We start from the raw sequence: 16,778 nt of genomic DNA, 5'->3' as shown, positions 1-16,778 counted from the left end.
ATTCAGTGTTGGTGTATTATGATTAAAATTATGATGGATATAAAGCTAATGTTCCAGAGTTGAGTGACAGTGGTGACCATATGTTTCAGTTACCTCTGCCAAAGACTTTGAATTTAGTCTGGCAACACCTTGAAAGTTATCAACCTGGTTGGTGACAGCTGCTAAAAGGTGATGCATTCTGTTATGACAGGCAAACCGACATCCCTCTTGTTCATACCACAAGCATTTGGTATCGGAAGGTAAGAAAATTTTCAAGCATACCTATGTCATTACCCTTATCAAATTCAGTGTTGGTGTATTATGATTAAAATTATGATGGATATAAAGCTAATGTTCCAGAGTTGAGTGACAGTGGTGACCATATGTTTCAGTTACCTCTGCCAAAGACTCTGAGTTTAGTATGGCACCACCTTGAAAGTTATCAACCTGGTTGGTGACAGCTGCTAAAAGGTGTTGCATTCTATTATGACAGGCAGACAGACAGATACCCCTCTTGTTCAAACCACAAGATTCTGGTACTGGCAGGTAAGAAAATGTCTAAGCATACTTAGGTCAACAACAACGTATTGGCATATTTGATGATGAATTCAGCTCACTTTATTAGGTACAGCTGGTAAATGCAAAGTTGGACAGAATAAAACAAGCTTAATTACATTTTTGTGAAATTCTGAATCTGAAAGTGGTGTCAAGTTTGAAAGTATAATAACTGTAACTTGTGCTGGCTGGCACTAATCATGCTTACTTGCATTAAATTCTCATCTATGAAACACATGGAATGGACGTAAATCATTGGAAGGAGGGGAAATAGCTGCAGTTATTATAATCCACAAGACAATTATTTGTCACGCAGTCAACCAAACCATAACCAAACCATGATATATTTGCATTAAACTTGACATTTCTAATTTGCACCTACAGGTAAGAAATCCTCTGCTATAACCCCTTTGGGCTGTTGTATGGGAGGCTGCTGGACGGAAGGAGATGGCAACTGGCGTGGCATGGAAATCTGTGGAACTGGAGGGACAGGTATAGTGGGCTGTGCATTGCGCTGTGAAATTTTGTCTTTAGACTCTTTGGATATGTTGGTAGGTTTTGTCCTTTCAGGGATGGGTTTGGGAGGTTCAGCTCTCACAGGTTCAGGTTGTTTTGCTGGAGCTGGTTGTCTCACTGGTTCTGGCTCTGAAGTAAATGATATATAGTTAAGACTGTTGTAGTGTCCCCATGAATATAGGTAAAAGGTTTCAGTGTATTTATGAAATATATTTATCTGTATAAAGACCATAGTTATATAACTATTGTTTCTTGCAGGTCAGCAGATACAGATTGTACAGATCCATCTAACAACACAGCATTTCATCACAATAAAGATCTCAGTATAAAACATAACCTGCATACAAAATTGCTTAAAATATCAAAGATGGTTGGTAAACCAATGCCAGAGACCACAGCACCATGTAGTGGAAACCTTGTGACAGCAGGTATAGAACAAATATGCACAGATCTTGTTGATAATCAACCTTGTGCAACATTTTGGTAATACAGAACATATAACAGATCTAACTAGAATCTGAAGAAGAAGAAAAAAGTTGCTGAGTGTTCACAAATTATGCACAACAGATGCATTATCACCTCCTCTTAAACACACAGATCCAATATTTTTATTATATAACTTGAGGCTCAAACCTCTGTCACAACTGTACCTTTTTATCTTCTGTGTTCAATTTACACTACATGATACCAAGGGCTCTCTCAGGCTTTAATTTACCCTCCTTCATTGATATTTTCAGTGATCTGAACTGTTGGGTTTGAAAATAGTCTGCAGGCTCTCTTTTTGTTGCCACTAATGTAAACAGAAGGTTCTTTTTGTCTCTATTAATGTAATAAGATACTCTCTTTCTTGCCATTAATGTAAAACAAGAATCTCTTTTGTTGCCACTAACATAAAAAGAGACTCTTTGTTGCCACTAATGTAATAAGAGACCTTTTGTCTCTATTAATGTAATAAGTTACTATATTAGTTGCCATTAATGTAAAACAAGAATCTCTTTTTGCTGCTACTAATACAAGAGACTTTTTGTTGCCACTAATGTAATAAGACTCTTTTTGTTGCCACTAATATAATAAGAGACTTTTTGTCTCTATTAATGTAATAAGATACTTTCTTGCCATTAATGTAAAACGAGAATCTCTTGGTGTCACTAATGTAAAAAGACTGTCACTAATGTAAAAAGAGACTCTTTGTTGCCACTAATATAATAAGAGATTCTTTGTCTCTATTAATGTAATAAGTTACTCTATTTGTTGCCATTAACGTAAAACAAGAATCTCTTTTTGCTGCCACTAATACAAGACTTTTTGTTGCCACTAATGTAATAAGTTACTCTATTTGTTGCCATTAATGTAAACAAGAATCTCTTTTTGCTGCCACTATTGTAAAAAAGACTCTTTTTGTCTTTATTAATGTAATAAGATACTCTCTTGGTTGCCATTAAAGTAAAATGAGAATCTCTTTTTGCTGCCAATAATACAAGACTTTTTGTTGCCACTAATGTAATAAAACTTTTTGTTGTCATTTATGTAATAAGACTCTTCTTGCTGCTACTAATATATAAGACTTTTTGTTGCCACTAATGCAATAAGAGACTCTTTTTGTTGCCACTAATGTAATAAGAAACTCTTTTAGTTGTCTTAAGTGTAAAGAGTACTCTTTTTGTTGCCATTAATGTCAAGAGTCTCTTTTTGTTGCTATTAATGTAAAAAAAAAAAATTTTTGTTGTTGTCACTAATGTAAACAGGAATGTCTCATACTGTTGCCACTAATGTACAATGAGACAATTTTTGTCCAGCCTGCCTGATGTTTAGCTGGAAAGGATACAATTTTCAAATTAAATTTAATCTAAAACATTTAACACTGACCCTAACCTAGCGATTTGATAGATGTACATACAAACAGATGGTCATGTACATGGATGCCAAACTGACCGCTTTGTCTAGCTTCTTGCAAAGGAGGCTCAATAAAAAAAACCACTAAACCCTCTTAATGATTACCAACCATGCCAACATACAATTTTACAAAAGTGTGGTAAAGTGTACATGAAATTACCATTACCACAGCAGTTCTACACACAGAAAGAATTCAGAGTTAGTTTTCTCAAATGTGTGTGACAATGAATAGCCATGTTAGGATTAATAGTTAAAAGCATACAGCTGAAGAAAACAACAGAATGTATATTATAAAAGGATACTAAAAGACTCTAATCCCTGGCTAAAGGTTAAGAAATCAGTGCATCAAAACAAATAGGCATGCAAACTTTGAACTACTGTAACTTTATTAATTTTCATGAGCACAAATGTTTGCCATATTAGTTTGGAAACTGTGTTCAGTGAAATATTCATGGTAGACTCTGTGATGTCACAAACATGCTGAATGTGTCAGATTGTTAGAGAAGATTAATGATGACAAAGCACTAAGATGGTCAGCCTTTATTAACATTAAATGTACTAAGAAGAACAGCCTTTATGAACATTCAAAGGAATAAAAAGCTATTGTGACCACATACCATCATCTGGTGGAGGCTGGAATGGCTCAACATTTCGAGGTGGGGAACGCTCTGAAACATTCAAGGGTGTATACATACAGTGGTCCTTTTCAAATGCATAATTCACTAGAAGAGAACTTTAAGGTATGATGAAACCTGCTGTACACCACAATAACAAAATAACAAATAATAAAAAGATGTCATTAAACAATACAACTATATTTGTGTTTGCAATGCATGTATACCCCACTGCAAACCAAAAACTCAAGGCACAAAATACTTTTAAAAATGAAAATCTGAAAAAAATGCTATAATGGCATGAAAATCTAATGAGGTGATTCATAAATGTGAACAAAAATGTTTAGAAAATTTAATTTTTAAAGCTCAATTTGGATCAAAAATATGGCTTCTACCATGATAACATGATCAGCCAATCAGATGCATGATCACCTCATTAACACACTTGAATCTCACTCATTACTGAAATCATCTGAGATCATGATGATATAAGATCATTTTCCAAGTCTGATAAAAGGAAACACGATCCCCAGAGCGATAACAATCTCAGCCAATCTGATGCAAGATAACTTCATGCATGGGGGTCACTCATCTCTTAACTTATGCAAGATCTTGACATTATAATCCCACATTTCAAGTTTTATCAAAGGCTGATCAGAAATATGGCCTCCAGAGTGATAACAAACCACTGTTGATGGATGCATAACAGATAAAAGGCCATATAAGTTCATTTGTCCTCAGTAACTAGATTAGTTAAATGAAATGAATTACCTGGAATTCATTGCTTTTTGTAGTTAACAATTTTCAAGGATTTCGAAAACTTACATTTTCATTGGTCCTTTAGTTTCCTGATTGGGAATGGATTCTAATGTTTCCACAACAAAAAAATATTTATTCATTGTGCCTTTAAAGTTTGTTAAGAGTAAAATCAAGAAACAAATGGAAAATGGTACCCCACATTAAATAGTAAATTCACAGTACATTCAAATGTCAATTTCCTGATAACTGGTTGTCCAGATTACCTAAAGATTAGTCTATAGGATCAGAAAGTCCAATGAAGTAGTCCATATATTCTGTTATACTATACATTTTTTTTTTACCAGGGACTACTGTATGTATAGTTACAGCAAGAAAAGCTTGGGAATAGAGCCAATTCTTTAATCTTGAATCATGCATTGTACAGACAAAAACATGTAGACCTATCATTATGCTACCCTTAACACAAATTATATATTATAAAGATGTATGTTTAATTATATTCTTTAGGAAATCTTAAACTTAAAATTAACCTGATCTTGCTGAGAGATACTGTTCTGGTTCCTTGGACATCCCAAATCATGACCTTTTGACACAGCTATCTATCTCTATGGTATGTGAAAATTTTATGAACAACACTCAATGCTCTGTCAGAAGAAATATTTAAGCAACTTGTTTAGGAAAATTTACATACAAGTTCCTCTCTTCATTTATTACTCGTGAATTCAAACCTTGATTATAATTGCAAGTGCTTCTATGTAATATGAAAGCATAAAATATTTAGCTGGATGGATACACTAGATACCAAACAGAAAGCATGCGATGTAAATATAATATGCCAAAGTTGCAAAAAGGAAGCATTATCATTAATTAAAATTCTAAGACTGTACAGACGCTTAAAATATAGCCATGGACGAGTTGTTGTTGTTGTAGGGTTTAACGCCATTTTTCAGCACAAGATACACTATACATGATGACCAGTATAAATGGTGGTGGAAGAACCCAGAAAACCCCAGAAAGAACCAGTGAACCATGAGAAGCTACATGCAAGCTTTCTCACATACCCACACTGGCCAAATCCGAGACTCGAACCCATGCTGACAGAGGTGAGATGGCAGTGAGTCGTAAGGGTGAGCGCTTTAGACCACTCGGCTACTCCAGGCCCCCTGCCTTTGATGAAATGTTAAAATATGTCTGTTAACCCAGTCACATTATCCTGACACCAGGCCGACCAGTCCTAACACAAACCTCTTAATGCTGAGTGCTAGTGAGGCAGCTGTTAGTACCATTTTTATAAGTTTTTTGTATGACTCGGCTGGGGTTTGAACCCTCTAGGCCACTGGAGCAGTCCAAATGGTGCTGTGTACAACTATCACACTTTATTGTTTTCTTTTCATTTAACATATCTATGATAAAACCAGAGTAATGGTGAGTAACTTGACCATGTAAATATACCTGCATCTGACCCCTACCACCAAAATTAAAATATCTCTAGTCAAAACAAAAGAGACAACTCTTCTGAGAAGAGTGAGTACAACAAAATGTTCAGCAGGTATATCTTCTAATGATAAAAAAAAAATCTGCTAAAAGCTGTAAGAGTAGTTAGATTAATAAAAGTCAGTCATTTATTGCAGCTAGTCATACAATGTAATCACTCATAAAAATGAAAGGAATTTTGTCTTTATCCACCTCTTTAGAAGGTGTGTGTGTCTGTATGTGTGTATGCGTGCGTGCATGTGTGTGTGTGTGATTTGGATTTTTAATGTAGCTTTAACAATTTTCCAGTCATATCTCTACAATGTCTGCAGTGTGACAGTTTATAGTTAAATCTAGCACTGGGGCATCATGCCAGACATGTCGCATGACGTCCCACCCAGACACATTATCCTGTCACCAGGCCTATCATGCCTAACACTACCCTCTTAATGCTGAGCACCAAGCGCTTCAGAAGATGACCATAAAATGTATGAAGTATTTTAGCAATTAACAAGAAACTTCAGGACAAGTTGTGTTCACAATATTATGTCTTACACTTCATTCAGCAGCAAGACAAAACAGTGAATACATTTAACAAAACTTGTCAGAGTAGTCATTTGTTGATGTACACGTCATTAGATAACAGCCTTAAATGAAGTTTTATGGCAATCCACTGAAAACTAAGAGACTAGTTACATTAGTGAAATTTTGTGATACACTTCATCCAGATCTCAGTTGTCAAGCAAATTAGTCTCCCCTGCCTACTACTGTAAGGTCATAAAAGATCACAATAATGAAATCTATGACATTGATGACAGAGCCATGAAGTTACTGGGCAGACATGGGAAGTAATCAAGTTTCATTACCATATCTTAAAGAGAATTTGAAGAAAGTGCAAAAAAGGGGCAAACTATTTATCACACTCTAATGAGTCACTATTATAATCAGTCAATGCCTGATATTTTATTCCTAACATGCTTTAGTACATCCAAAATTACCCAAATCTCTGAGTCACTATTATAATCAGTCAATGCCTGATATTTTATTCCTAACATGCTTTAGTACATCCAAAATTACCCATATCTCTAATGAGTCACTATTATAATCAGTCAATGCCTGATATTTTATTCCTAACATGCTTTAGTACATCCAAAATTACCCATATCTCTAATGAGTCACTATTATAATCAGTCAATGCCTGATATTTTATTCCTAACATGCTTTAGTACATCCAAAATTACACATATCTCTAATGAGTCACTGTTATAATCAGTCAATGCCTGATATTTTATTCCTAACATGCTTTAGTACATCCAAAATTACCCATATCTCTAATGAGTCACTATTATAATCAGTCAATGCTAGATACTTTGTTCCTAATGAACTTTAGCACACCTAAAATTACCCATATCTCTAATAATTAGCATCACTACTGTAATTAGTCAATGCCAGATTATTTTATTCCAAACAAACTTTAGCAGACCCAAAAGTACTCAGATGAGTCACTACAGTAATTGGTCTGTCACACTGGCCGAAACACAAAAATAATGTTTGTTCTATCCCTGCATTTTCATCAACCTATGTAAATGAGAAACTATCACTTTGGGGCAGTTTATACTGTTGATTGTCAAAGATGTGATAAAAATCAGGTCAGAGATAAGCAATTACTCTTCCACAGATTACTTAACTTACTGACAATAGCTAGGTGATGCTGTGTTAAGATTCCTCTGTGAGGGAACCCATTATGCTGAGGTAAGTATATTTATTACAGGCAGGTGTTAAATCACTGTTTTAATGCTACTCATATGATCAACCTATCAAATACATGACAATATATGTAGAAATACATACAAATATTTAAGGACAAGTTGTCCTAACTAGATTATGTGCTGGATGGATGGATGGACTGAAACAAAGATTCCTATCTGCCCTCTACAGAGACAACATAAGGTATAACTACAGTCAAACCTAGGTCTAGTGTCCGCTTTCATAAAACAACCTGTTCACAGAAACCACAATTTTCAGTCTCATCAATTTTTTTAAAAATAGTTTGCCTGCATATATGCATATAGCAATCACACACGCATACATAAACACACATACACACACATGTCATCATTTCTTTAAATCCACTTTCATGACTTGTATATAAAAAGACTAACTGTCTGTAAAGACCATTTTAGTAAGTTCCTTGAGTAGTCATTACACATGGTTTGATTGTATGAGGAATTTTTAACAAAAATCCTCTATCATATTAGTCAATGTTTCTAGGTGAGGAAGGATTACTAAAGTTGGTAATCAGAGACACCTGAATGAAGGATGGTGCTGAATCATACCCTGTACACCTGACTGGCCTAATACGTAACTGAACATCATACCTGACTGGCCCAATGGGTAACTGAACATCATACCTGACTGGCCTAATGGGTATATGAACATCATACCTGACTGGCCTAATGGGTAATGGAACATCATATCTGACTGGCCTAATGGGTAACTGAACATCATACCTGACTGGCCTAATGGGTAATCGAACATCATACCTGACTGGCCTAAGGCATAACTGAACATCATACCTGACTGGCCTAGTGGGTAACTGAACATCACACCTGACTGGCCTAATGGATAACTGAACATCATACCTGAATGGCCTAATGTGTAATTGAACATCATACCTGACTGGCCTAATGGGTAATTGAACATCACACCTGACTGGCCTAATGGGTAACTGAACATCATACCTGAATGGCCTAATGGGTAATGGAACATCATACCTGAATGGCCTAATGGATAACTAAACATCATACCTGACTGGCCTAATGTGTAATTGAACATCATACCCGACTGGCCTTCTGGGTAACTGAACATCATACCTAACTGGCCTAATGGGTAATTAAACATCACACCTGACTGGCCTAATGGGTAACTGAACATCATACCTGAATGGCCTAATGGGTAATCAAAATCATATCTGACTGGCCTAATGCATAATTGAACATCATACCTGACTGCCTAATGGATAACTAAACATCATACCTGACTGGCCTAATGTGTAATTGAACATCATACCTGACTGGCCTTCTGGGTAACTGAACATCATACCTGACTGGCCTAATGTGTAACTGAACATCACACCTGTCTGGCACAATGGGTAATTGAACATCATAACTCAAACAGCTTTTGGTATTTGAAGCATACATAAAATGGGTTAAGAAAGCAAGGGAATAATGTACATAAAAAATACAACATGCAGTTCTTTCAAAAGACACTGAAACAGCTGGAAATGTACCTAGTCTTGATTTGCGTTGGAATATTCTCTTGTATTCCTCAGGATCATTAATGTCTGCAGAAGAATCTTTATCCTCATTGTCAGGACTGATACTTGTAGGCTGCTCCTCGTCCTCTTCCTTTAGCTTGCTGTGAATAGTTAAATTTGTTTAACTAGTCCTAATTTCTAAGCTACAGAAACAGACAGACAGACAAATTGGGAATACAGCAGGAAATCTGATGAAAAAGTTGCACAATATTTTGTACAACATTCTTATGAGAAACAAAATATTTTTTAGACTAATAATAACATACAATTTATTAACTTCACATTGGAGGGGGATCATTGGCTCAGATGATAACAAAAGTTCTGTGTGAACAATATCTTGTCCAGGAATCTATAATGTGTTTTTCATACATCTGCTAGCTATACATGTAATTAACAATGGTGCAAAGTGGTCACTCTGTTTTGCTGGATAATTACATGTTAATTACAGTGATTATCCAAAAGCATAAATATTGATTTCCTTTGTTGTCGTGACTGCTCTCTTGATGGAAAAAAATCCAAAACCATAATCAGTATTATCAGCAATCTATAGGCAGTGATACCCATTATAACATGATAGGTGAGGTTCACAAATTGCAATCATGCTATATAAAGTTTATCATGCAATAACCTGACAAGTCAGTCAGTGCAGAATTGTTGCATGTCTATCCTCTTAGCTACACGAGGCCAAAGGGGGAGGGGGAGGAAGCATAAAAACTATGGGATTATGTGATGCATTTTCCAACTTTAAGATATGCATACTGAATGAAAAATACTTAGTGATTATATATTCAATATTTATGATTTGGCTAAAAAACATGCATTAGTATATATATATATATATATATATATATATATATATATATATATATATATATATATATATATATATATATATGCACAAGAAAATTGGCTACTGAATAATGTAAATAAATCTCTTTGTATCCATAATTCCTATTCAGTCAAAAATGTGCATAAAGAATCACACTTTCTTGAATTTCTCTGCTAGATTCCATTCAAATCCAGGTACTTAATTTCTTGCAAATACACTCACATTAACTATGAAACCCTGTATTTCTGAACATGTCAAAAGAGACTGATTTTTTACCAATAATAAATGTGTGATTGTGTGTGGTATGGATTTTGAAAGAAAGTTTAACAATTTTTCAGTCATACTGCTACGATGTCTGCAGTGTGGCAGTTTATAGTGATGTCTAGCAGTAGTCCATCATGCCATAGACAACTATTTTAGCACCTGAATTTAAACCTAAAAAATGTTAAATGGTAAGTCTCTACTGTTTTTCAAAAATATGCAAAAAGCAGTTTTTAAGTTTTATCTTTTCTTCAAGAAAACAATACCTTTTTCCAAACTGATAAATTAAACTCTTGTTTATTGTGGCATTAAAGAATTTATGAAATTATTATAAAATTTCAGGAGCAAGGCCACAATCATGCTATTATCTAAACTTCATATTATAAAAGCATTTTAGAGTGGGATTTCTCTTTAAATGAATTTCAAAAGCTTTGACAGAGAATAAGAAATTTATGCCAATCCCACTGCTGACACCAGAAAAGAGACTCCTATACGTCACTTGCTGCTAATACTGACTCAAAGGATCCAACTGGTTAAAAACTGATCCATCAAATGTCCTAAGTTTAAACATATCTTTAAGGCATACATTATTGGTGAAATTGCAGTCAGGTGACTAAAAGCAGAGATTTGTCAAAAGACTGAAAAAAATAGCTCACCTGTTTTGCCTTGAGCTCTGGGTTGGAGGTCTTTCTGTGATAAAATTTTTTCTGCTGCTGAAAAAGCAAATGAGTGCTTAGTTCATCTTAAACCCGATGGAAACAATCTATTTATGATTCAAACAATGCTGTCAAAGTAAAAGGAAATTCAAGCTGACATTTGTATAACTCCCTTGGCTGACAAATTATTGTTAGGATAACCAATTATCAATGCACAGGAGCAGCAGAGGGGCTGTACAGACCGAAACTTTTTGCACAATAAACCCCTCCAGGAAACTATTCCTCGATAGAGGGCTTATTTCGACGAAATAAACCCTTCTATTCAGAATACAGGACAAAAAAAAATGTCCCCCGAAAACTCGAAGAGTTTCCAGGGACAAACTCGTTGAGTTTGCACTGACAACTTGGGTTACTTCAATAAATCTGAAACAGTTTCCGTGGCGGGGTCGTTATTGAAAAATCCATGGGTCGGGTCCATCCCCTCTGCTGCTCTGGGAAATGAGTTTCCAAGGAAAAACATTTTTATGTTGCAAATAGTGTATCAAGTCCAATACGGTATCTTGTTCTGGGATCGTGTAAATTTATTGTCACAAATCCGTGAGGTTTTCTTTGAGCATGACTGAAGAAATTTTTAAATTTATTTAAATCCATATCGCCACCACACCAGGTTTGATGAATATTTCTCAGTGTATGTGTATCAACTCCATTGAATATCGCAAGAAGATTACAATTATCCCTGATTACTTTAGGAATTTGTGTATAACGCTGAGTAACATAAATCACATCAGTGTTTTTGTGACGTCCCCGGGAAAATATTCTTGCGGGATTTTTTTGCTTGTCCAACATAACATCATCATACACTACTAGGTTGTTAATTGATTCATCAAGATCCTCGACGCTGGGGGCTTCTTCGATATCAGTGATAAATTCAACAACATCCTCACCGTCTTTACTCAGCGCGCTTGCACTCTCATTAAAATCTTTTATAACGTTATAGCATCGTTGATCATCTACAGATGGAGCTATCAAATACAGTTTATCCCATTTCATCCACTTCATTATCAAGTTCAGCAACAGCTGTGTTTTACCTGAACCGGATGGCCCAATTATAATCGCGCGGATAGAGTTTGGTAGCACTGAATTATGCTTAACTGGCTCTTTCTTTTTTGTCGCAGAAAAATCTGTAATTTCCATTTGTATATAAAGAATAATAATTATGGATCTATATTGTGTGAAGTGTAAGGCACGAACCCCTACGAATGATCTAACAACCATTACAACAAAAAATAACAGACAAGCACTTTCTGGTAAGTGTACGTGATGTGGCACAAAAAAATTTAGATTTCAAAAAAAAAGCGAGAATTTAGCGGAGGTGACATTGCAGCCAAACTTGGAAAGCTCCCCGGAACTCCCTGGGCAAAGTATCCCGGAGAAAAACATCTCCCAGGATACAATTACTGCGGTCCAGGGACCCGACTAGATATCAGACTTGATGAACAATCTAAACCAAAACCGGGAGAGTATCCGATAAACGCTATCGACGCAGCGTGTCACATACATGATGTTGCTTATCGAAGTAAAGATCTACAAGACAGGCATATCGCGGATGTGAAATTAATTCATGCACTAAGCACCATAAAAAATAAATCATTTAAGGAGTCACTCGCTAATTGGTTAGTAAGATCAGCGATGAAATCTAAATTAGTATTAGGCGCTGGATAATTAAATAAAAATGCAAGCGATTTATTATTCCCCAATCGGATACTGGAGAGGTAACTCAGCAATTAATAAACTCGCCAACGCGGCATCAGTAACACGCGAGGTTGCCAAAAATTGGCTATCAAAACAAGCAATATGGCAAATCTACTTACCACCACCTCGACAAATCAACTTTGCACATTTTGATGTTAGTGTGCCCAATGAAGTTCATCAGGCTGACATACTATTCCTGCCTCATGATACTGTCCGTAGAAAAATATACAAATACGCGCTAACAGTAGTTGATGTTGCCAGTAGATACAAAGAAGCAGAACCGTTAGCGACTAAAACAGCGTCCGAAGTCGCCTCTGCGTTTAAACGAATTTATCAACGAGGACCTCTAAACTGGCCACGATTATTACAAGTTGATCCTGGCAAGGAATTTCAGGGCGCGGTGTCATCACTGACAAAGCAGCATAACGTTACCATACGACGAGGACATACTGAAATTCATCGGGATCAGGCAATTGTTGAGCGATTTAATAGAACACTCGCTGAGAGATTATTCGGATACCAGTACGCGAGGGAATTCATTTACGATACGAGATCTCGTGAATGGGTTGCAAGACTGCCAAACGTGATAGCCGCACTGAATAATGAAATTACCAGAACAACAAACATGAGACCTGTAAATACATGAGACCTGTAAATGCAATCACAAAAAAATATATACCCCGCGTCAGTGAACGCGGACAACAGCAACAAAATGTTTCAACGCAGCCAGGGACGCTAGCGTCCCCACTGCTGGGTAATGTCACCGTTAGGTATTTATACGAACCAGGCGAACTAGAAGGAGGAAAAAAAAGAGCAACCGATCCCACATGGAGTGTTACTACACATAAGATATCCAGCATAACCAGATCAACTGGGAGAAACGCAATCTACAGATTAGATTCGACTGCTCCTCAACGCGGATTTAAACGCGAGCAACTTCAGGTGATTCCCGAGGATACACAATTACCACCCCGATCACTAAAGTGATCCGCACTGAAGTGATTCAATCATTTAAATAACTGCAGCAACACCTCTGCGTCGGTTACACTCAAGACAGGTCAACATCACATTTTCACGTGTATGACCGCGACTGCTATCTATTCTATCTACGGTGAATTGCCTTGGGTCGTTTTTCGAATACTGCCACAGCAATAAACAATTACAACTCGCACAGTGATTATTCTGCTGTTGTTGTAATTGTATTACAAATTCAACATCCAAACTTTGTTTGGGATCAAACTCTCTACCATTTTTTTTGTCGCTCTGTTTGTAACCGGCTAATTTCTTTCTTATTGTGTCATCAGCGATTGAGCTGTCGTTGACAACATCATCTAATACAATTCTTCGTAACTGACCTATCCTTCTTACTCTTGACACGGCTAAATAAACTAAATTTGACCACTCGATGCGATCATCAACAATCCAAACTGTTGTATCTGAAATAGTTAGTCCCTGCAAACTGTGGATGGTCATAGCGTATCCTAGCGTCCACGGGGATTTGCTCATTTTCAGTGCCTGTTCAACAGCATCAACATCAACTGTGACAATATCATTTAATACTAAATTCTGTTTCTCCGGACCCGACGCAGTCAGGCGCCCTGGAATATCAACATCAATATTCTGCAATCGCGTATCAGCTGGTCTATAACACAACGGCACTGGCAACATGGGAAATTTCTTCTGATGTAACTGAAATAACCGCTGCTGAAGTGTGTCCCTGACTATCTTTCTACTTGCCACAATTAAATCACCTGGTTTCCACGTTTCCCAAAAGTCGCTCAGCGAAGTCTCTGGAATTATTTCACGCATTATCTCACACTGGACTTTATTGGTTTGTAGCCTGATCAGTGCCTTAAACTCTTTCAGCGTTTCATCGAGTGCTCTAACATCGTTAGTTATTTCCTCATAATAATCTACAAAAGTTTTCAGCCACTCGTGTGGAGATTCACCTGTAAATGGGGGTGGTTGACCATGATCGCCGCACATCACCACTGCGGTATTTTTCTTTAGCAGCCAATCCAGAAACTGTTTTAATGTATCCAACGGCACAGTGTCTATCTCATCCCAGATGATTTTCTCGGGAATATATTTCGTTCCCATTCGTTCAGGTGTCCACGTGCCGCCGCTGTATTTGAAAAAACTGTGATACGTGCACACGTTAACATCCCGTTGTCTCATCTCCCTGGCAAGTCTGTGTGTGGGTGTTAGCACAATCATGTCAGAGTTTCTAAATAATTCAATCGCTCGAGTTGTTTTACCAGAACCACCAGGACCGTTCAGATAAACTGTTTTGTGTCTTGTAACAGGATCGTGCACCGGCGGCAACAACGAAGTTGCCCCCGACGAAACCATCGAAGATATTTCTGCGCTGCGATACTCATCCTCGATTTCAACATCAGCCGATTTACAATATCCGTGTAACATTTCATTCTTTATTCTCCACGAGCCCCACGATGGATCATCCGATATAACATTATCCAACAGCGCTGAGTGTTTTTTATCAATATAAAATGAATCCGTTGCAACTCTCACTGCGGCAACAGGGAATCTATTGATCATCGACAACAAATTTATGGATACATAAGCCAGCATCGAAGATCTCAAATGTATGTACTGAGATGATTCTCCGTCAATATAACTAAAAACAGTCCCTAGTTTTTCCCCGTTTGACAGAAACACATCTTTGCGGTTACAGAACATGTTGTTCGTGGCTGCATCAGCGACAATAAGATCCAATTCAGTCTTGTCCATGATTAATCGACTGTGATGTTGTTTATGATCATACGCTCCACCTTGAGTGAATTTCCCTATTATTCTTCGTCCTAGATCTTTTGCTGTGCTTTCATCATTTCTGAGTTTGCTTTTAAGTACTTCAGGAGCTTTCTTGATGATAGCGTCGATAGAAGTTTCTGGATATTCTCGTGACCAATCTTCGATGACTTCTTCTAACGTAACCGGCGTTGGAGTTGGCAACCAAACTTCGGTTTGACGACAATAACATATAATCGCTTCGCTGACCGTCAGCGACAACAGTATTCGACTGTCAAGCACGTATCGCAATAACACTATCGGTGCCCATCGCTTCTCAACGAAATGTCTGCCAAACCAAACATAACACACAGGATGTAAATCCTTAGCGAATTTAAACGACGACACACAAGCAAATCCGGTCAAGTCAAAATCGGGTAAAACACCGTTGACAGCTACTCTTGTCATGGTATTGCCAGCGTGGCCAAACCGTTTAAAATATTCGCTGCATTCTCCACGCCCAAGGAAACTTCCTGGATAACATGCCGTCATGTCCACGGATATCATACCGCGGTGATCATACTGAGTATTCCACAAACCGCCGTGTCCGTATTCGACACAGCTCTGCTGGATATCAGCAAGAAAACTTTTCGGAGTTGGTCTCCATGAATTTCGTTCCCGGGCTACATGCGCGACAACACCCGGGACAGTAAAACAGTGTGTCAGTAACGTATCAGTGTTGCCAGCATGATATTTTTCTGCGAGTTTTTTCATTTCCTGCTGTAACGCCATTGTTCTGTATATTTCCCCGTTGGGTCTCACAAACTGATCATATTCTCCATCTTCGCTACTTCTGAATAACCACACAGACACTGGATCGGTTTTACTTATCTGATAAATAAAATCAAACATGCTCCCAGAATTGCTTTGCAATTCCGGATAATACTTCACAACACGGTCTTGCGGAAATATCCTAACCGAGTCAGTCCAGGCGTGACTGTTATGATCGATAATAGTTATTGGTGTTCCACGGGAATTGTATTTACACTCATACAATACCTCACCGGTTAACGATGAAACCGTTATAGGAAATTTTAGTAATCGCTCTAGCTCAGCAACATCATTTATTGACGCTCCTTTATCCGCTACTCGTGTCGCCCACGCTGTTATTTTAGTTTGTCTTAGCGGTGTTAGGCCGTTTCCTCGCATTGCATTTTTAAAATGTTCCATTACTCGCTCAGCTACACAATTCAACACCGACACCTTCATCGGTTTGAGTTTATCAACGCGTGGTTTCTTCATCGGATAAATTCCATAAACAACTGCGGTCACAGGATACGCTCTGGCATAATATGGTATATCAATCCCAACAAGTACTCCCGGTTTTGAGTCTTTACTTAACAGAACGGTTTTTCCACGAACGCCTC

The 16,778-nt window shown here is 37.3% G+C and overlaps 1 protein-coding gene across 2 annotated transcripts in view; it reads right to left on the bottom strand.

Annotated features, from left to right (window-relative positions):
- Positions 1 to 16,778, bottom strand: part of LOC149780475 (katanin p80 WD40 repeat-containing subunit B1-like) — a 106,990-nt gene that overhangs the window by 35,429 nt on the left and 54,783 nt on the right. For both annotated transcript variants that reach the window (XR_016415092.1, XM_089937436.1), the window contains exons 12-15: positions 10,852 to 10,908; positions 9,079 to 9,206; positions 3,561 to 3,611; positions 917 to 1,179 (exon numbers count right to left, since the gene is read on the bottom strand). Coding sequence is in view for 1 of the 2 variants with exons in the window: in XM_089937436.1 (XP_089793562.1) it covers positions 917 to 1,179; positions 3,561 to 3,611; positions 9,079 to 9,206; positions 10,852 to 10,908 (499 nt within the window). In the remaining variant the exon portion in view is untranslated. The remainder of the gene's footprint in view (positions 1 to 916; positions 1,180 to 3,560; positions 3,612 to 9,078; positions 9,207 to 10,851; positions 10,909 to 16,778) is intronic.

Source organism: Sinohyriopsis cumingii, chromosome 16 (genome assembly GCF_028554795.1).
Source record: "Sinohyriopsis cumingii isolate HCF-2022 chromosome 16, ASM2855479v2, whole genome shotgun sequence".
Lineage (NCBI taxonomy): Eukaryota > Metazoa > Mollusca > Bivalvia > Unionida > Unionidae > Sinohyriopsis > Sinohyriopsis cumingii.
The sequence above is the reverse complement of the archived record's forward strand: the minus strand, read 5'-3'. Positions and strand labels throughout refer to the sequence as shown.